We start from the raw sequence: 21179 nt of genomic DNA, 5'->3' as shown, positions 1-21179 counted from the left end.
ATTTAGCATTGTTCCTTTTTCTCTTTTTTCCAATCCATATGAATGTTCTTTACCTCCATATAGCTTTTACTTATTCCTATTGTCACCTGTATGCACGTTCTTACCTATAGATGTGTGTTTATATATTTTTTCTATTTTCACTTTTATTTCTATATTTGTTTTGACATGCCTTTTGTCCTCCTTTTTTTTTTTACATGCCTTTTGTGCATTTTTTCCCTTTATAGTCTACATTTATATGTGGTACTTATGCCTGGTTACTTGACTGTACTGATTTCCAACATCCATCAGGTCAGTACTTCATCTCTTATTATTTGTACAAGTGATGCATGTGATATACACATAGTTTTTTTTATTTCACATACATATAAATATCTTAACCATTGTATGTCTGTATGAACATACACATAGTACATTTAACTGTTTTCTTCTCTATATTCCATTGACTATTTGCAATGTCTAAATAAGCAAGTATGTCTCTCAGTTTTTCGTTACGGAGGAAAAAGACTTCAGATGCTCAACGGTCTTTGCTCCTTTGAACAATGAACCATTGAATGCTTATATCCACTATGTACAGGGAAATGCTCCCTTGTGGACAGCGCTTCAGCTCCTCCTCAGTCTTAGAAAAACCTCCAAGTATGTAATAATAGCATTTGCTATGTCTATTCCGATGAACTATATAAGTTTTCAACTGTAGTATCAACGGTACTTATCTGGGCTTTTGAAGACCACTGCGGCTAGCAAGTGCCATACCAAGTTTGAATTGACTATTTGCAGCAATTTTTTTACTTTATATTTTTTACATGGAGCTAATAATTTAATTTTTCAATGTTGTGTTGTAACACACTGTTTTAAATGTTATTGTTTTGTTTGTAGTGTCTCTACGACCCATGAGGCAGGTGGGTTTGCCCCGTGTCGGGTCTATACTGGTGCAAATAAAGGTTTTCTCCGAGACAGTTACCTCTGTGGTATTTTTTCATATATACTCTCAGAGCTGCTACTCTTGTTGTCTTCTCTATTTTGTTTTATTGCCTTACTGATTGATCTGCCAGCTTGTGATTTAAAATCTTTGCAAGTGGATCAGAACTTTGCATCTCATCTAATTACTCAAACCTCAAGATTTGATCACATTTCTCTGGCTTTGGCTTCTCTTCATTGGTTGCCAATTGATAAAAGAATTCACTTTAAGAATTTGACTTTAGTTTATAATATTTTTTAAAAAATGAAGCAGCTTCAATCTTATCTACTCCTTTAAAAGTATATAAGCTTGTTAGGGCTTTAAAATCTGCTGACAGATTGCCTCTGGAAATTCCTAGTTTTCATACTGTCAGCTTACTTGGCATTAGGTCCTCTACATTTCAAGCGATGGGTCCCACTTTACGGAACTCGTTGCCTGTTGACTTACGAAAAATTGATTTGTATCTTTCCTTTAGGAAGTATCTTCAAGCTTATTTGTTTCAGAAGGCATTTTCATAAGAGTTGAGTAAAGGCTGGGACTAGCTCTCGATTGTTATTTATCATGACATGATGTGGAGTTTTGCCTCTGGAAATTCGTAGTTTTCGTACTGTCATCTTAATTGGCATTAGGTCTTCTACATTTCAAGTGATGGGTCCAGGTAATGAGCCCTTGGGCCATAGTCGCAGGGCTGACTGTGGCATACGGATTACCTCCAAGGTCTATGCAGAGAGACGAAGGTTGGATGCTAATATGACTGGAACGCTGGCTAGACCAGGCATGAACACTGGAGTAGGACCACAGTTGGAATCAGAAGCAAGGCTTAAGCAGGAACCAGGAACGGGTTTGGCTTGAACTGGGACCAGGAACACGGCTCTGGCAGGAACCAGGAACAGGACTAAGCTTTGAGCAGGAAGTAGGAACTAGACTCAGATTTGGCAGAAGTCAGGAACAGGACTCAGCTTTGAGAAGGAACCAGGAACAAGGTTCAGCTTTAGCAGGAACCAGGAATAAGGCTCAGGTTTGAGCAGGACTTAGGAACAAAGCTCTGGCAGGGAATAGGACTTGGCTTTGAGCAGGAACCAGGAGCAAGGCTTGGTTTTAACAGGAGCCAGGAGCAAGGCTTGGCTTTGAGTAGGACCCAGGAACAAGGTTGGATGGGAAACAGGAGCAAGGCAAGCAGGAACAAGGCGCAAGGCTTGGCAGGAGCCAGGAGCAGGGCTCAGCAGGAACAAGGAGCAAGGCTTGGCAGGAGCCAGGAGTAAGGCTGAGCAGGAATCAGGAACAAGGCTAACGAGGACCAGGCTTGTTGAGAAGGCACTGAGAGCAGAGCTGAGCTTCCTTGAGCGCTCAGGTTCCTGACGACACCCAGACGTGTCAAGGAGTGCCCCCTCACTGACGTCCCACCGTCAACTCGGATACTGAGCTGCAGAGCATGCACCCCAGGAGGAGGGCATGCGCGGGTATGGACGGACGCCACCACTGGACTCCGTGAGGCTCGTCCGCAGTCATGGTAAGACATTGACAAATTTGTTTTATATAATTTGTGAATTTGTTTTATTTTGTATTTTTTATTACATGTTAAGTATTTGGTTATTTTGATTATGTATGTTATTGTAATCTGCAAGGAACTGTGGACTGATTAGAATGTAAATATTTTACATAAATAAATAAATCTCACTTTGAGCAAGAGCTTGAGTAAACAAACTTAAGGGCCTAACCGCCACCCCCATTGTCTGCCGTCTCTGTCCCTCTCCCCCTTGCCTGCTTATTGGCACCTCTCTCCCTTCCTGCACACAGGCTGGCATTCTTACCGTTCTCTCCCCTCCCAGTCCGGTATTGCTGTCATCCTTCTCTCCTCCCTTTCAGCAGTCCTCCATCATTTTTGCGGACTGCCGACAGCATCAATAAGGAGAGCAAGCTGCCTCTGGCTGGCCCTGGAAGCATTTCCTCTGCTGTGTCTCACCTATGTAGACATAGGAAGTTGTTTCAGAGGAGGCAAGACACAGCAGATGGTACGCTGCCAGGTCCAGCCAGAGGCAGCTTGCTCTCTGTATTGATGCTGCCGCTGCCTGCAGTAACAATGGAGGACCTGAAGGGGAGGAGGGAAGGATGACAGCAATATTGGACCGTGGAGTACATGTCTAGATTTTTATTGCCAGCACCGGACCCTCCTTGGAGGCCAGGACTGGGTAATATTTTCCCCCCTGCCCCCCCCCCCCCTTCTAGGCAGTCCTGCATTGAGCAGAGTTCCCGATGTGACAGCCAGTTTAGACTGATAGTTCTGCAGAATTTGTTTGGTGTCTAGAATCCAACTCCACCTTACTGGGCCTATTTTCTTCTGTCCCAGACTGCACTTTCAGTGCCAGTATGTATATAGTTTAGAGTTGTATGCTTTTCCAGGGACTTGTCATTACAAGTTTCTCTTGGCCTTATGTTGTTGCTTTCGGTGAGCCTGGTAACTAGGGATTCCCATGTGAGAGAAACAATATCCTGCTTATCCTCTGAGAAAGCGAAGTTACTTACATGTAGCAGGTGTTCTCCAAAGACATCAGGACATTTATTCTCATGTACCCTCCCACCACCCCTTGGAGTTGTATTCCTTCAGCTATAGTATTGTACTGCTAGTCCTGCAGTCGTGCGTCAGACAAGGAGGCACCTGAGCATGCACGGTGTGACACTATCAAAGACCGCTTAAAGAAATATACTGGGCAGCATCTGCACCAGGCTTTGTTGGATGACGTGCATAGCGTGATTCTGTAAACTACACCTAAAGTTAAGAATAGTTCATAAAACTTTGCTTAGCGGCTGTTCTTGCGACAAAAATTTAGGTGCACCCATTTAGGCCACCTAAAACCAGGCCTAAATACCTGTGCCTAACATAAGGCACAGATCGGGTGTATTCTATAATAGTGTGCATAGTTTTCTGAAATCCACAACCTGCCCATGGCCATGCCTCTTTTTTGGCTACACACATTAGAATTTACACGCACCATGTTACAGAATATGCTTAAAAAGTTGTGTGTGTAAATTCTAATTAAAACCAGTTAGTTCCGCTGATTGGTTGTTAAATACCAATTATTGGCGCTGATTGGCTTGTTAATTAAGTTGTGCAAGCAATTTGGCCATGTGGTCAAATCAGCGCACAGAATTTAAGGCATCATTTATAGAATTTGGGAGAGACTGTATGGAAATTTTTTAAACCTATGAATATAATGAAAAGTTGCATATACACGCTTCCTTCCCACAGCACATTGATTCCCCATACCTACCATTCTCCTCTGCTGCATCCTTCCCCCCCCCCCCCCCCCCCAGCAAGCAGGTCTGTCATCTCTTCCCCCTCCCCACTCCAGCATTTATCTTAACATTTATCTGGCTCTTCATAGAGTCTCCAGCAGCAATTCCCACATGCTACTTGCAACTGACATTGATGGCTTTTTCTCTGCTGTGTTATCCAAGGTGAAATAGGATAGGCAGGGTATAGAAAGCAATGCTGGAAAATGGAGGGGAGTTAAAATATTTTGGTAAGGATTAAAAAATGTAATCCTAGTTAAAAAAAAAATTTAAAACTAATTAAATTAATAGTGCGCTAAATGTAGTGTTTGGTTTATTTTTTGAAAAATGCTGAGAGCATATCACTCATTGCCATCTCCCTCCTGATCTGCAGAAAGGACATTTGCAAAGCCAGAAGCTTGTACTATACAAGCCTAAGATTATATTTGTGTTATGGTTTTTTATTTAGTTTTTATTTGTTCTTATGGTTTGAGTTTAATAGTAGGTTCCACTTAGTTTTCATTTTATCTGTTTTTGTTGTAGCTAGAGTTTACTGTTTTGTTTTGTTAAAAGAAATAAAAGTGAGCACTGCTAGGTAAAAGATTGGAGTTCATTCCCAGCATCAGGTCCTGAACATAAATAATACTTCTGTTTTTTCTTGTTCTGCTTTCACACATCTCTGTCACTCTCCTTCTTTTTTTATTTTCTTGTGTCATATAGAAGCAGTGGAGATGGCAGACAGCAACTCGTGGCAACCAGCCCTTCCACCCAGTGAGGTCACAGTCACTGACATCACAGCAAATTCTATCACGGTAACCTTCAAGGAAGCCCTAGCAGCTGAAGGTTTCTTCCGAGACCGAAACATGGAATTTTAAAAACACACAAAGTTTTTAACAAACGAGGAAGAGAGGCACTTTCTTTTCCTTAAAAAGTTTAAGGGGTTGAGAAATGGGAAAACGAAATTATTTTTTCTCTTGGTTATTTTTCATCAAATTCAGTTTGGGGATAAGCTGAAAATGAATACTTTTGTTACACATTTGCAGTTCTTTTGCTGGTTTGGTCATTCAGAATGAAAACATTTTTGTCACTGTTTGCTTTCCTTGGCAAAGAACACTCCTTTTAAAATGAAATGTCAAGTGAACAAGTTTATTATACAGTTTACAATGTTGCTTTATAGAACTCTATTTTGAGAGCATAAGTTTCTTATGCTGCCTCTTAACAAGAGAGCCACAAAGTTGAATGTCCCAGATAATGAAACAAATAAAACCCTCTATCTGCACATCAGGGTCTCTATTAAGCATCATATACATTTTGCTGATCTAAGATAGAAACAAAGCCTAAAACATCTGAAATTTAAGCGCATATTGCCTTTTTAAACCCTTAATGACTCTGTAATATGAAATCTGTTTTTTTTTTATCATTAGCATAGCTTTGTGCACGAAGTGATGAATCTGATGGGCTGATGCCTGTCTCACAGTGTTCAAAAGAACAGAAGAAGTAGTAGGGAATTCTCATAGTCTGATTGGAAAAAGAAGTTGGTCTGTGAGGTTAAACCTTTTTCAGAATATCCATGTACCAAGCAATTATAGAGATCCAGAGGAAGGCATTTTTACAGACTTGTTTCATCCTTTCTTCCATCAAAAAACTTTGCTTACCAGCACTTGTCCAGCATGATTTCCTGGGTGACTTCACATTCACTTGCTAGCTGAAGGCTGGAAAGGCTGTGTCTTTTTCAAATTGAATTTTTGATCATTGACTGTGCCAACCTATGTCAACCTTGCACCAACAGTCACTATTCTTGACCCCCACCTTTGAAGCTTGAGCGTGTCACCTGGTGAATTTTTATCCCGCTGGTTAAGTCAGAGGCATGTGCTTGGAACCATGCCTTGGTGCATAATAAAAGTCTCAAGAAAATGATTAATGCAAAGTATACAGTGAAGCCTTTAGCCTCTTGGAGCTCATCCTATTCATTTGTAAAAGTTCACCAGAAAGACTGGAACTGGCATGGGCAGTTGTACATTTTGTATCCCAGCCATCTGTCCTTTCTGATTTGAAAATGCCCTTACATGCTATATCAAATTAAAGTGTATTTTCTTTTTGTCTCAAGACTATAATCCAAAAAAGAAGATTCAATACAGGTTTTTTTTTGTTTATTTTTAGGATAGCACCCATTTGTTTTGTGTTTGCGTGTACAATCTAACAAAATCGGGTTAAATAGCAGACCCCTATTAAAAAAAACAAAACAAGCTCTGATTCTGATGCAGAAAATTGCCACTTGGAAAACAAAAGAAAACAGATCTTTTATCGAAGAACAGCTCTGATTATCATTCCTCTGCCTGTGCTAAGCTCTAATTCTCGTTAGTAAATTTGGCATGCCTACTAATTTTAAATATTTTCATTAAATTTAAAATACTGAAGGATAAGGCGTTGATCATATGAAAGTGAAGAGAGGGAAACTCAAAAAGAATGTGGAAAAATACATTTATTATGGAAGGGTGTTCAGCATGTTAAGTAGACTCTGGTAAAGATTATTTGGCAGAATTAAAATATGTGTGGGATAGATAAGAAGGGCCCTTTGGGGAAGAGGGAATGAGACAATAACAAATCATCTAAAACTTGTGATAGCATAGTAGACATTTATAAATGGGTGTATTGGATAGCCCAAATACTGCTTTCATGCTTCCATCATTTGTTTCTATAGTGTCCTGCATTTGATAACTTCTTTTAATTGAAGACCTTTGATTATATTTTAGACAAATTCAAACAAGAACACAAATATCTCATTGCACAAGGATGGCGTATAGGATCACTCCACTGAAGAGAGGGTTGGAGGAGGCCAACCAGATAGTCCTACACCATTTGCATCTCTTCTGTGGCATAAAATATCATTTCGAAGAAAGGCAGCAAAACTGAAAAAAACAATCTTCGCATAGGACGCAAACAGCAAACAAAGCACAGCAAAGATGACAATGAAATACCATACAGTCAGTAGATATTAATATAAAACCTCATTCAAAACAAGGCATGACTGGACATGGGCCTGTGTTTTGGTCAACTGGCTTGCATCAGGACATAGATATATATTGGTAATATCAAGAAGAGACATCATAAAAAGTGGAATGTACAAATAGATCTGTATGTGAGAGACTATAAGATAAAAAAATATATATACATATATTTCTCCGAGGACAAGCAAGCTGCTTGTTCTCACTGATGGGTGACGTCCACGGCAGCCCCTCCAATCGGAAACTTCACTAGCAAAGGCCTTTGCTAGTCCTCGCGCGCCCATGCGCACCGCGCATGCGCGGCCGTCTTCCCGCCCGAACCGGCTCGTGTTCGTCAGTCTTCTTTTGTCCGCGCTCGGGACGGTCGTGTTTTGCCGCCGTTTTGCGCCCCTCAAGTTGACCCTCGCGCGTCTTCGTGATTTCGCTAAAAAAAAAAGAAATACCTCGGTCTTTGTCCCTTCCCGCGTGTCCAGTTTGTTTTCCCCGACGTAAGTTTCCTTTCGCTTTCGGGGTAGGCCTTTTTTGTGGCCTCGGTACGGGTTTTTTCTCTCTCCCTTATTTTTGGTGCCCTTCGTCATCATCGCGAATTTTGATTTCGCCGGCGTGATTTTTCCGCCCATGTCATCGAAGTCTCCCAGCGGCTTCAAGAAGTGCACCCAGTGCGCCCGGGTAATCTCGCTCACTGATAGGCACACGTCGTGTCTTCAGTGTCTGGGGGCTGGGCACCACCCGCAGGCCTGCAGTCTTTGTGCTCTTTTACACAAGAGGACTCAGGTAGCGAGATTGGCCCAGTGGAACGTGTTGTTCTCGGGCTCTTCGTCGACAACAGCACCGGAGGCATCGAGTGCATCGACGTCGACAGCATCAAGGCCTTCGACCTCGGCATCGACGGCATCGAGGTATCGACCCTCTGCATCGTCGGTACCGAGACATCGGAAGGCTGCGTCGGCGTCGGTGGTACCGGGACCACCGCTGTTGCTGATGTCATCGGACGGTGGTGCTTCGACTGGAGTGCAGGTGAGGGCTGTCCATTCCCCTGCTGGTGGCGGTGAGCCTTCGGGTGGGTCTCCTCCTACCCTGAGGGCTCCTTTAGTACAGCCCCCCCCCCCCCCGCCTCGGCCCCGAGGAAGAGACGGCTGGATTCTACGTCCTCCTCGTCGGTACCGGGAAGCTCCGGTGACATGCTTCGTTTGAAAAAATCAAAGAAGCATCGACACCGGTCACCTTCCCGCATCGGTACCGAGAGCTCTGGGTCGCCGAGGGAGTCGGCACCCAGTAGGCATCGGCACCGAGAGGACCGCTCACCCTCTGTTCAGGAGGTGTCGATGCGCTCCACCTTGGACAGCCCGGAACAGCCTCCACGCCCGGAACAGACTCTGACCTCGACGCCTGCATCGGCTTCCATGTCTTTCTCCACAGCCGCTCTGCACGAGAGTCTCCGGGCCGTTCTCCCGGAGATCCTGGGAGAGCTGTTGCGCCCTTCCCCTCCGGTACCAGGGGTGCTTGCGCCACCGGTACCGTCGAGTGAGGCGCCCAGGATGAGGATGAGCCCAGAGCTGAAATGTTTGAGCTCTTGGACTATCCTTCTCCACCTAAGGAAGCGTCCACAGTACCCATGCATCGTGTCCTAAAAAAGACATTGCTGGCGAACTGGACCAAGCCTTTAACTAATCCCCACATTCCCAAGAAGATCGAGTCCCAGTACCGGATCCATGGGGACCCAGAGCTGATGCGCACTCAGTTGCCTCACGACTCTGGAGTTGTGGATTTGGCCCTGAAGAAGGCTAAGAGTTCTAGGGAGCATGCTTCGGCGCCCCCAGGCAAGGACTCTAGAACCTTAGACTCCTTTGAGAGGAAGGCCTACCATTCTTCTATGCTCGTGGCCAAGATTCATTCCTACCAGCTTTACACGAGCATCCATATGCGGAACAATGTGAGGCAGTTGGCGGGCTTGGTGGACAAGCTCCTTCCTGAGCAAGCCAAGCCATTTCAGGAGGTGGTCAGGCAGCTGAAGGCGTGCAGAAAATTCCTGGCCAGAGGGGTATATTATACCTTTGATATTGCGTCCAGGGCCGCTGCTCAAGGTGTGGTGATGCGCAGACTCTCATGGCTGCGTGCCTCCGACCTGGAGAATAGGATCTAGCAGCGGATTGCGGATTCCCCTTGCCGAGTGGACAACATTTTTGGAGAGAAAGTCGAACAGGTGGTAGAGCAGCTCCACCAGCGGGATACCGCTTTCGACAAGTTCTCCCGCCGGCAACCTTCAGCATCTACCTCCTCAGGTAGACGGTTTTATGGGGGAAGGAAGACTGTTTCCTACTCTTCTGGTAAGCGTAGGTACAATCCTCCTTCTCGACAGCCTGCGGCCCAAGTTAAGCCCCAGCGCGCTCGCTCTCGTCAGCAGCGTGCACCTCAGCAAGGCCCCACGGCTCCCCAGCAAAAGTAGGGGGCGAGCTTTTGACTGGCTCCAGCAGAGCATAGCCGACATCAACGTATCAGTGCCGGGCGATCTGCCGGTCGGAGGGAGGTTGAAAGCTTTTCACCAAAGGTGGCCTCTTGTAACCTCCGACCGTTGGGTTCTTCAAATAGTCCGGCAAGGATACACCCTCAATTTGGCCTCAAAACCTCCAAATTGTCCACCGGGAGCTCAGTCTTACAGCTTCCAGCACAAGCAGGTACTTGCAGAGGAACTCTCCTCCCTTCTCAGCGCCAATGCGGTCGAGCCCGTGCCATCCGGGCAAGAAGGGCTGGGATTCTATTCCAGGTACTTCCTTGTGGAAAAGAAAACAGGGGGGATGCGTCCCATCCTAGACCTAAGGGCCCTGAACAAATATCTGGTCAAGGAAAAGTTCAGGATGGTTTTCCTGGGCACCCTTCTTCCCATGATTCAGGAAAACGATTGGCTATGCTCTCTGGACTTGAAGGACGCCTACACGCACATCCCAATACTGCCAGCTCACAGGCAGTATCTGCGATTTCAGCTGGGCACACGTCACTTCCAGTACTGTGTGCTACCCTTTGGGCTCGCCTCTGCGCCCAGAGTGTTCATTAAGTGCCTGGCTGTAGTAGCAGCGGCACTTCACAGGCTGGGAGTGCACGTGTTCCCCTATCTCGACGATTGGCTGGTGAAGAACACATCCGAGGCAGGAGCTCTACAGTCCATGCAGATGACTATTCGTCTCCTGGAGCTACTGGGGTTTGTGATAAATTATCCAAAGTCCCACCTTCTCCCAGTGCAAAGACTCGAATTCATAGGAGCTCTGCTGGACAGCTTGTGCCTATCTCCCAGAGACGAGAGCCAACAACTTGTTGTCCCTCGTCTCTCGGGTGTGAGCGTCCCAGCAGATCACAGCTCGGCAGATGTTGAGATTGCTGGGCCACATGGCCTCCACAGTTCATGTGACTCCCATGGCCCGCCTTCACATGCGATCTGCTCAATGGACCCTAGCTTCCCAGTGGTTTCAAGCTGCTGGGGATCGAGAAGACGTGATCCACCTGTCCACGAGTTTTCTCAAATCCCTGTATTGGTGGATGATTTGGTCCAATTTGACTCTGGGACACCCTTTCCAAATTCCTCAGCCACAAAAAGTGCTGACTACGGATGCATCTCTCCTGGGGTGGGGAGCTCATGTCGATGGGCTTCACACACAGGGAAGCTGGTCCCTCCAGGAACGCGATCTGCAGATCAATCTCCTGGAGTTACGAGCGGTCTGGAACGCTCTGAAGGCTTTCAGAGATCGGCTATCCCATCAAATTATCCAAATTCAGACAGACAACCAGGTTGCCATGTATTACATCAACAAGCAGGGGGCACCGGATCTCGCCCCCTGTGTCAGGAAGCCGTCAGCATGTGGCTCTGGGCTCGCCGACAGGTTGAGCAGGATTATGCAACCTCACGAGTGGTCGCTGAACTCCAGAGTAGTGCGCCAGATCTTCCAGGTGTGGGGCACCCCTTGGTAGATCTCTTTGCATCTCGAGCCAACCACAAGGTCCCTCAGTTCTGTTCCAGACTTCAGGCCCACGGCAGACTGGCATCGGATGCCTTCCTACTGGATTGGGGGGAAGGCCTGCTGTATGCTTATCCTCCCATTCCTCTGGTGGGGAAGACTTTGTTGAAACTCAAGCAAGACCGAGGCACCATGATTCTGATTGCTCCGTTTTGGCCGCGTCAGATCTGGTTCCCTCTTCTTCTGGAGTTGTCCTCCGAAGAACCGTGGAGATTGGAGTGTTTTCCGACCCTCATCACACAGGACGAAGGGGCGCTTGTGCATCCCAACCTCCAGTCTCTGGCTCTCACGGCCTGGATGTTGAGAGCGTAGACTTTGCCTCTTTGGGTCTGTCAGAGGGTGTCTCCCGTATCTTGCTTGCTTCCAGGAAAGATTCCACTAAGAGGAGTTACTTCTTTTTATGGAGGAGGTTTGCCGTCTGGTGTGACAGTAAGGCCTTAGATCCTCGCTCCTGTCCTACACAGACCCTGCTTGAATACCTTCTGCACTTGTCTGAGTCTGGTCTCAAGACCAACTCTGTAAGGGTTCACCTTAGCGCAATCAGTGCATATCATTACCGTGTGGAAGGTAAGCCGATCTCAGGACAGCCTTTAGTTGTTCGCTTCATGAGAGGTTTGCTTTTGTCAAAGCCCCCCGTCAAACCTCCTACAGTGTCATGGGATCTCAATGTCGTTCTCACCCAGCTGATGAAACCTCCTTTTGAGCCACTGAACTCCTGCCATCTGAAGTACTTGACCTGGAAGGTCATTTTCTTGGTGGCAGTTACTTCAGCTCGTAGAGTCAGTGAGCTTCAGGCCCTGGTAGCCCAGGCTCCTTACACCAAATTTCATCATAACAGAGTAGTCCTCCGCACTCACCCTAAGTTCTTGCCGAAGGTAGTGTCGGAGTTCCATCTGAACCAGTCAATTGTCTTGCCAACATTCTTTCCCCGTCCACATTCCTGCCCTGCTGAACGTCAGCTGCACACATTGGACTGCAAAAGAGCATTGGCCTTCTATCTGGAGCGGACACAGCCCAACAGACAGTCCGCCCAATTGTTTGTTTCTTTTGATCCCAACAGGAGGGGAGTGGCTGTGGGGAAACGCAGCATATCCAATTGGCTAGCAGATTGCATTTCCTTCACTTACGCCCAGGCTGGGCTGGCTCTTGAGGGTCATGTCACGGCTCACAATGTCAGAGCCATGGCTGCGTCAGTGGCCCACTTGAAGTCAGCCACTATTGAAGAGATCTGCAAAGCTGCGACGTGGTCATCTGTCCACACATTCACATCTCATTACTGCCTGCAGCAGGATACCCGACGCGACAGTCGGTTCGGGCAGTCAGTGCTTCAGAATTTGTTCGAGGTTTAGAATCTAACTCCACCCCCCTAGGCCCATGTTTATTCTGTTCCAGGCTACACTCTCAGTTAGTTGATAAGTTGTTAGGTCAATCTCAGTTATGTCCTCGCCGTTGCGAGGCCCAATTGACCATGTTTGTTGTTTTGAGTGAGCCTGGGGGCTAGGGATACCCCATCAGTGAGAACAAGCAGCCTGCTTGTCCTCGGAGAAAACGAATGCTACATACCTGTAGAAGGTATTCTCCGAGGACAGCAGGCTGATTGTTCTCACAAACCCGCCCGCCTCCCCTTTGGAGTTGTGTCTTCCCTTGTCTTGTCTTGCTACATACGGGACTGACGAACACGAGCCGGTTCGGGCGGGAAGACGGCCGCGCATGCGCGGTGCGCATGGGCGCGCGAGGACTAGCAAAGGCCTTTGCTAGTGAAGTTTCCGATTGGAGGGGCTGCCGTGGACGTCACCCATCAGTGAGAACAATCAGCCTGCTGTCCTCGGAGAACACCTTCTACAGGTATGTAGCATTCGCTATACTAGTAAAAAAGGCCCGTTTCCGAAACCAATGAAACGGGCGCTAGCATGTGGCTTTTTTGTGTGTGTATGTGTCACAGAGTTATTTTGTGTGTGTGAGTGAGTGTGTGAGGGTGTGGTGTGTGTGCAGGTTGTTGATGTGTGTCTTTTTTTGTTTTGTTTTGTTTTTTGCTTGGGGGTTGGGGGATGTGCTGTGCTGGCCTTGGTCGCTGTTTGGTGCTGGCTGGGTCGCGGGTAATCCTTCCAGCTGGTCCGCAGCTTGTTCTGTTCGCCCACGTCCCAGATGGTGACGGGCACGTTGTTTTCCGGCTCCTCTGACTCCATGTCAAGCGATCCCAAATATAGTCTGTGCTATAGGCCATCTGGCACTCTTCAGTACTGGCATTAGGCATTTAAAAATTTCTACCCCCCCCCCCCCCCCCCCCCCCCCCCCCCACGGTCTATTTTTGCACATACCCACAGCAGGAATATTCTTCTCTCATTCCAGCGGTGGTTCTGTGCTCTCCGTGCTGCACAGATAATAAGCCATTCTGCTTGGGAATGCTCCTCCCTTATTGTCACATAGTTTCCTCTGATTGGTCCGACTTACGTTGCCTAGTGTTGCCTGGGAACGGTGTTGTGATGGTCCTTTGTGTTTCAGAATGTTGAGGGTGTTTTTTCTGATTGGCCCGTCATGCGAGGGCGGGGCAGAGAGACATGGTCAGTGTTGTGGCTTCACCACCATGAATCCATGAACCCTTCAGGGAGTGACTGAGTGACGTTGTCTTCAGAACGTTGAGGGTGAGTTTTATTATAGTAGATATAGTGTATAATCAAAAACAATATGTATATAACATAATAATGTAAAAAATATAGAGGTGTTAAAGTGATAATATAAAATATTAAAATATTCATGCCCACGTGTTAAAATTAAACAATCATGCCCCAATAAACAGAATACCACTCAGAGAAATATACATTGAGTGAAAAGTTACAAATGAAAGGCAGTATATTTCACCCTGTGATGCATATCATACATTGAGACGTATTTTCAAAGCACTTAGACTTACAGAGTTCCATAGGCAGTGCATTTTGTCTAGCAAAAAAGGTAGGAGGCTTATTTTCAAAGCACTTAAAAAGTTACATAGTAATCTGTAGAACTTTGTAAGTTTAAGTGCTTTGAAAATGAGCCTCCACATAACTTTGTAATCTAAGGGCTTTTTTTTTACAAAGCGGCACTACCAATTCCTGTGCGGGAAACGAGAGGAAGACCATAGGAATTGAATGGCCTTCCTCTCATTTGCTGCACCAAGAATTGGTAGTGCAGCTTTGTAAAAGAGGTCCTAAGTGCTTTGAAAATGAGCCCCATAATGAAAGAAAAAGTACAATTCAAGTGCAGTGAAGACCCATATAAAAAAGAACTAATATAAGTAACTACACATTGTGAACCACTATTAACATTTGTTGCTACTTGATACTCTCAATTAATAATATATAAACCACACAGTGTTTGTCATGCGAAAAAATGTAAGAGGACCAAAGGGTTTACATACCTGATGCCCCTAGTAATGCTGAACTCGAGTTACTATGTTGTAGGTCACTAGTAAGACAATAGTCATTGATGCGAGAATCACACTCGCTCACACTAACAGTCTGTCATAACCAAAAGGGAATCAAAAATGTAACTTGCACTGTGACTGGGTGGAATAAAAAGTAAGACTTGTTCTATGACAAAACTAAGCGCTACTGTCATGTAATGAAAGAAAGGAAGGAAGGAAGGAAAGAGACCAAAATGGAACTGGCGTGCATTGAAACTTGCCAGAACACGAATTGTCAATGGGACTATTTAGAGTCTACTCACTTTATTTTAAATAAAACCACAAGCTAACGGAAGAGATGCTGAACTCATCTGTAAGAGTATACAGATTTATATGTACTAACCGAATGTAATATAGCATTAGAGTAAAAGATATGGCTAAAAGAATAAAACTGTATATAATATTTTACACATAAAGTTACCTCAATTCAGTTATTAAAAAAGAAACAAACGGCTCTTCGGGAAACAAACAGAACCCAGAAACTGATTGATTGAAGATAAAAAATATATATTAAAAAATCGCGCTACTAACTCGTTAGAAAAATGTATGCTCAAAAATAATGTACGGAAACTTACAGCTCAACAAAGTACTGCAGAATGCTCCAAACTCATTGGGTAGAAATAAAACTAAGCCTTGTATTGTGTCTCCCTTAAATGAATAGACATCACAAAGTTGCGAGACAACATATAAAGTTAGACCTAGGGTAGTATATGGATTCATCTACTTGTGGCTCTGCAGTAATATCTTAAGATGGACCATAGTGCAAACTTCTGTAACAAACTACTCAAATAGGTGTGTGTCAGACTTAGATGTGGCTCAAAGTGGCCTGAACGTAAGCGGTAGGAAGACTCCCCATCATTTCCTTATACAAAAGCAAGAGCACTAAGTCCATGACAACTTCCTTTACTCAAAGACTTTAAAACATTTATAAGGCAAGAGAATGATAATAAAAATATGCTACTTCAAACTTCACTAAAAAAAACTCATGATAAAATATTAACTTAATAGGAAATAACAAGATCCTAAGTGCATAGTTAGCACTATTCATATAAAAACTGTACCAAACATTGTACAAAGTCTTGGAGTAAGACAATGTCTTAATAAAAAACAAAGTCTTATGAGAAGGACAACTTTTAATGTACAAGTATAAAAAGACCTTCAGAATGTATGCCTCCATAGAAGGGACAACAAACCTCCTGGTTTACCCTTGCTACAATGGAATAACACAGTAATAAAGATAAAACTTTGAATGAAACATTAAAAAAATGTTGACCTAAATTGCATTGCAGAATACTATGGTGGTTATTTTTATTTTATTTTTTTATTAGGATTTATTTACCGCCTTTGAAGGAATTCACTCAAAGCGGTGTACAGTAAGAATAGATCAAACATGAGCAGTAGACAATTACGGCAGTAAAAATATTCAAAAACAATACAAAGTATGGCATGGTATGCTATTTACAATGTCAACACAATATGTAATGGAACATTATTTGTGATAGCGAAGGGTAAAGCAAAGGCTATGTTGTGGTAAAGGCTCAGGATGCCTCATAAAAAGTTCCTATACAGCTCATTTGATTCTATCCAAGCAAAATATATACATCATAGATATTATTGGGCAAAGTTGCTAAACTAAAACCATGAAAACAGTTATGGCTTAATAACTTGCTTATGTTTTGAACATTAAATTAGGACAAGCACAAGTCAAACCTATTTCAAGCACCTTAAATTATAATCACGTTTTCTATTCATTTTTAATTGAACATTGCTCTCTGTTGATGTCTCCTTACTAAACATATTAAATGCGTATCTGCCAATTTGTAACTAGAGATTTCATTAAAAGGGTCTAAAATCAAGATCTAAATTCAGTCGTTTAGGATTAACTATCAAAATCAAAGATATACCACTGTTCTTCCCTGAGTAGGGTGTTTCTGTCACCACCTCTCCACGTGGTGTACATCTGTTTGATCACAAAGAACTTAAGATCTTCTAATGTATGATTAGCTTCATACCAGTGAGTCACAAGAGGAGCAAGTTGGACATTTCTGCTGATGCTACTAAGGTGTTCTATAAGACGTGTCTTGACCATTCTTTTTGTCTTTCCTACGTAGAGCAACATACATGGACAGACAATGATATATATAAGTTGTGTGGAATTGTAATCAGTGGAATGTCTGAGTTGAATGATATGTTTTGTCACCGGATGTGGAAGACTATCCAGAATAAGGCAGTAACGGCAAACAGATCATTTTCCACACTTCCCCGGATTCTATATAGCGGGCCTAGAGATCCATACCAAAATCCAGGCATATTCTAGAACAACGCATGTAACTTAATTGGCTTAACAAGCTAATCTGCATTGATAACAGCGCTTAACAAGCAATAAGAAGCACTAATTGGTAATAGAATTTAGGCGCACAACTCAGTAAGCGTATTCTGTAATGAACTGCACCTAAATTCTGATGTGTGCAATTCTAAGGGAGAAAAATGTGTCAGTTCTCTATTCTCGTCGCCCGTATTCAGTCATACCAGCTCTTCACCAGCGTCTGCTTGCGGAACTCGGTGCAGCTGTCAGACTTGGTCAATGTGTACTCCCTCCGGAGCAGACCCAGCTGTTTCGCCAGTTGGTCAAGCAGCAGAAGGTGTGTCGCAAGTTCTAAGAACTTGCGACACACCTTCTGCTGCTTGACCAACTGGCGAAACAGCTGGGTCTGCTCCGGAGGGAGTACACAGGATCTCTGCCCAAGGTATAGCAATGCAGAGACTCTCATGGCTGCGTGTTTCTGACCTGGACCATTCCGTCCAGCAGAGAATGGCGGATTCCCCTTTCTGGGGGGGGGGGGGGGGGGGGGGAGATAGTCCAGCTTGGATACACTCTCAATTTGCTTTCCAATCCTCCAAATTGCTCACCGAAAGCCCATTCTTTCAGCTCTCGGCACAGGCAGGTACTTGCAGAGGAATTCTCTGCCCTTCTTCAGGCCCATGCGGTCGAACCCGTTCCACCAGGGGAAGAAGGGCAGGGATTCTATTCCAGGTACTTCCTTCTGCAGAAAAAAAACGGGGGATGTATCACATCCTAGACCTAAGGGCCCTGATCAAATTCCTAGTCCAAGAAAAGTTCAGGATGGTTTCCCTGGGCACCCTTCTTCCCATGATTCAGGAAAATGATTGGCTATGCTCTCTGGACTTGAAGGATGCTTTCACACACATCCCGATACCTCCAGCCCACAGAAAATATCTTCAGTTTCGACTGGGAACACATTACTTGCAGTACCGTGTGTTGCCTTTTGGCCTCATTTCAGCTCCCATAGCAGTAGTTGCAGCGTCGTTATGCAGACTGAGTGTTCATGTGTTCCCCTATCTCGACGATTGGCTGGTGAAGAGCACCTCCAAGGACGGTGCTCGGGAGTCCATGCGGATGACTATTTGGGTGCTGGAGCTACTAGGGTTTGTGATCAACTACCCCAAGTTCCATCTCCATCCTGTTCAACAATTGGAGTTCATAGGAGCCCTGATTCATTCAAAGACTGTTCGATCCTACCTCCCGGAAATGTATGCGGACAACCTTCTTTCCCTAGCATCCAGGATTTGGAGATCGCAGCAGATTACAGCTCGGCGGTTAAGATTGTTGGGCCACTGCTATACCCATGGCACATTTGCACATGAGATAGCTCAATGGACCCTGGCTTCTCAGTGGTATCAAACCACGGGAAGTCTAGAAGGTGTCATCCAAGTGTCTCTGGAGCTTGTGAGCTCTCTTCAATGGTGGACAATTCAGTCCAATTTGATCTTAGGACTTCCATTCCAAATTCCTCAGCCGCAAAAAGTGCTGATGATGGATGCATCTCTCTTGGGATGGGGAGCTCATATAGATGGACTTCACACTCAAGGGGCTTGGTCCCTCCAGGAAACAAATCTTCAAATCAATCTGCTGGAGCTCCGAGTGATCTGGAACGCTCTAGAGGCCTTCCGAGATTGGCTGTCCCATCAAATTATCCTAATTCAATCAGGTTGCAATGTATTACACCAACAATCAGGGGGGCACCGGACCTCACCCTCTGTGTCATGAAGCTGTCCAGATGTGGTATTGGGCTCGCCAACACGGCATGTTTCTCCAGGCCACTTATCTGGCGGGTGTAAACATCAACCTGGCCGACAGGCTGAGCAGGATAATGCAACCACACGAGTGGTCTCTAAATATGGGCGTAACCCACAAGAAATTCTGAGCATGGGGCATCCCCTTGGTGGATCTTTTGGCTGCTCAGACCAACCACAAGGTCCCTCTGTTCTGCTCCAGGCTTCAGGCCTACAACAGACTAGCGTCAGATGCCTTCCTTCATTGGGGAACAGGCCTTCTGTATGTGTCTCCTCCCATACCTCTAGACTTTGTTGAAACTCAAGCAATACCGCAGAACCATGATTCTGATCGCGCCCTACTGACCGCAACAGATATGGTTTCCTCTTCTTCTGGAATTATCCTCTGAAGAACTGTGGAGATTGTTTTCCGACCCTCATCACATAGAACGAAGGGTCGCTTCTTCATCCCAACCTCCAGTCTCTGGAGTTCACAGCCTGGATGTTGAGAGCCTAGAATTTGCTCACTTGGGTCTTTCGGAGGGTGTCTTCCGGGTCTTGCTGGCTTCCAGGAAAGATTCCACTAAAAGGTGTTACTCTTGTAAATGGAGGAGGTTTGTTGTCTGGTGTGACAGCAAGGCCATAGATCCCCTTTCTTGTCCTACATAGACCCTGCTTGAATACCTTCTACACTTGTCAGAGTCTGGTCTCAAGACCAACTCCATAAGGGTTCACCTTAGTGCAATTAGTGCTTATCATCAACGTGTAGAGGGTAAGCCTATATCTGGACAGCCTTTAGTTGTTCGCTTCATGAGAGGTTTGCTGTTGTCAAAGCCCCCTGTGAAACCTCCACCAGTGTCATGGGATCTCAACATTGTTCTCACCCAGCTGATGAAAGCTCCTTTTGATCCATTGAATTCTTGCCATCTGAAGTACTTGACCTGGAAGGTCGTTTTCTCTGAGGACAAGCATGCTGATTGTTCTTACACTTGGGTCGACGTCCACGGCGGACCCAGGAATGACAATTTTTCAAAGCAAAAATCAACAAAGTTTTGTCAGAGCCTTCCGGTGCGCGGGGCGCGCATGCCCGGCCGTCTTCCCGCCCGTCACAGGAGTGCTCCCGCTTAGTTTCCTTTTTTCCGCGGTAGAGAGTGGGTGCGCTTGTGATCTCTCTCTTCAGCCGTTGGAACAAGTCTTCGCCGGTTTTCGAAGTTTTACTTCCTTTTTTTCTTCTTTTATTTCTTTTACCCTGTTCCCTTTATTAAAAAAAAATTCCTTTACCTCTTCATTTTTGGCCTGGTTAAGCTTCCGTTCGCCTCTGTCGTGGCCCTCTTAGGCCGCGTATGCGCGTTTTCTCCTTTTTGTGCGCTTCCTTGAGCCACAATCGCGAAATTTGATTTCGCCACCGCTATTTTTTTGTCCATGACATCGAGGACTCCCAGCGGCTTCAAGAAGTGTACTCGGTGCAGCCGGTCGATCTCGGGTACCGACCCCCACAAGTGGTGTCTTCAGTGACTTGGGCCCGACCATCGCCCAATCGCCCAGACGCATGTAAGTTGTGTCTTAGCCTGAAAAAGCAGACACAAGTGTCGAGAAAAGCTCTTTGAGACCGACTTTTCGGAGCTTCGACTGGTTCCTCGGCGTCAACTTTGGTACCGAGGTTGGTGGCGTCGATATCGGCACCGGGGATGGCATCGACTTCAGGAGCGTAGGTAATGGCTGTCCGGAGACCACCACACGCTGGGAGCAGTGAGGCGTCAAGTGGGTCTCCACCTGTCTCGAAGCCTCCTGCTGTACAGGCCCCACGGGACCGACCAGATTCGGACCCAACCCCGAGGAGGCGTGTGGATTCCACGTCCTCCTCATCGGTACCGAGGAGTCTGCATGATGTACATCGAGCGAAGGCAAAGAAGCATTGTCATCGGTCTCCTTCCAAGCATGGTACCAAGAGCTCCGGGGCATCGAAGGATTCAGCACCCGTGAAGCGCCGACGCCGGGAGGAACGCTCATCCTCCATTCAAGAGGTGTCGGTCTTCGGGCAGTCCGGTACCACCTCCTCGACCTCCATAGATTCTGACGCCGATTCCTGAGCCGACCCCGCAGCCTTGCTCGACGGTGACTCTAGATGAGTGCATCCGAGCCCTTCTTCCAGGTCTTCTGGAGGGGTTGCAGCGTCAGTCTGCTCCGGGGCTGGGGATGCTTGTGCCCTCCGCACCATCGGTGGAAGCGGCAGCTGGCTGTTTGCCCGTGGTGAGGTCCTCGATGCCGGTGCCGCCTGTGGCATCGGCTGCCACCCAGGTCGATTCCCCGTCGACATCGATGGAGGGAGCTTTATCGCCGCCGGCATGGGAGTTGACCTTCTCGACATCGCCATCGAGGACATGATTCCTCGGCGTCAAGACGGCGCCTGATTTAGGACTGCAGTTAAG

The 21179-nt window shown here is 45.9% G+C and overlaps 1 protein-coding gene across 2 annotated transcripts in view; it reads left to right on the top strand.

Annotated features, from left to right (window-relative positions):
- The window catches only part of CBX7 (chromobox 7), a 299910-nt gene that overhangs the window by 250626 nt on the left and 28105 nt on the right, over nt 1–21179 (top strand). The window contains exon 6 of one of the 2 annotated variants that reach the window (XM_030210908.1): nt 4946–5037. In XM_030210908.1, coding sequence (XP_030066768.1) covers nt 4946–5037 — 92 coding nt within the window. Of the gene's footprint in view, nt 1–4945; nt 6282–21179 lie in introns of those variants that run through there. The other variant, XM_030210900.1, reaches the window with a different exon arrangement.

The sequence above is a fragment of the Microcaecilia unicolor genome, chromosome 1, assembly GCF_901765095.1.
Source record: "Microcaecilia unicolor chromosome 1, aMicUni1.1, whole genome shotgun sequence".
In the NCBI taxonomy this organism is placed as follows: Eukaryota; Metazoa; Chordata; class Amphibia; order Gymnophiona; family Siphonopidae; genus Microcaecilia; species Microcaecilia unicolor.
The sequence above is the reverse complement of the archived record's forward strand: the minus strand, read 5'-3'. Positions and strand labels throughout refer to the sequence as shown.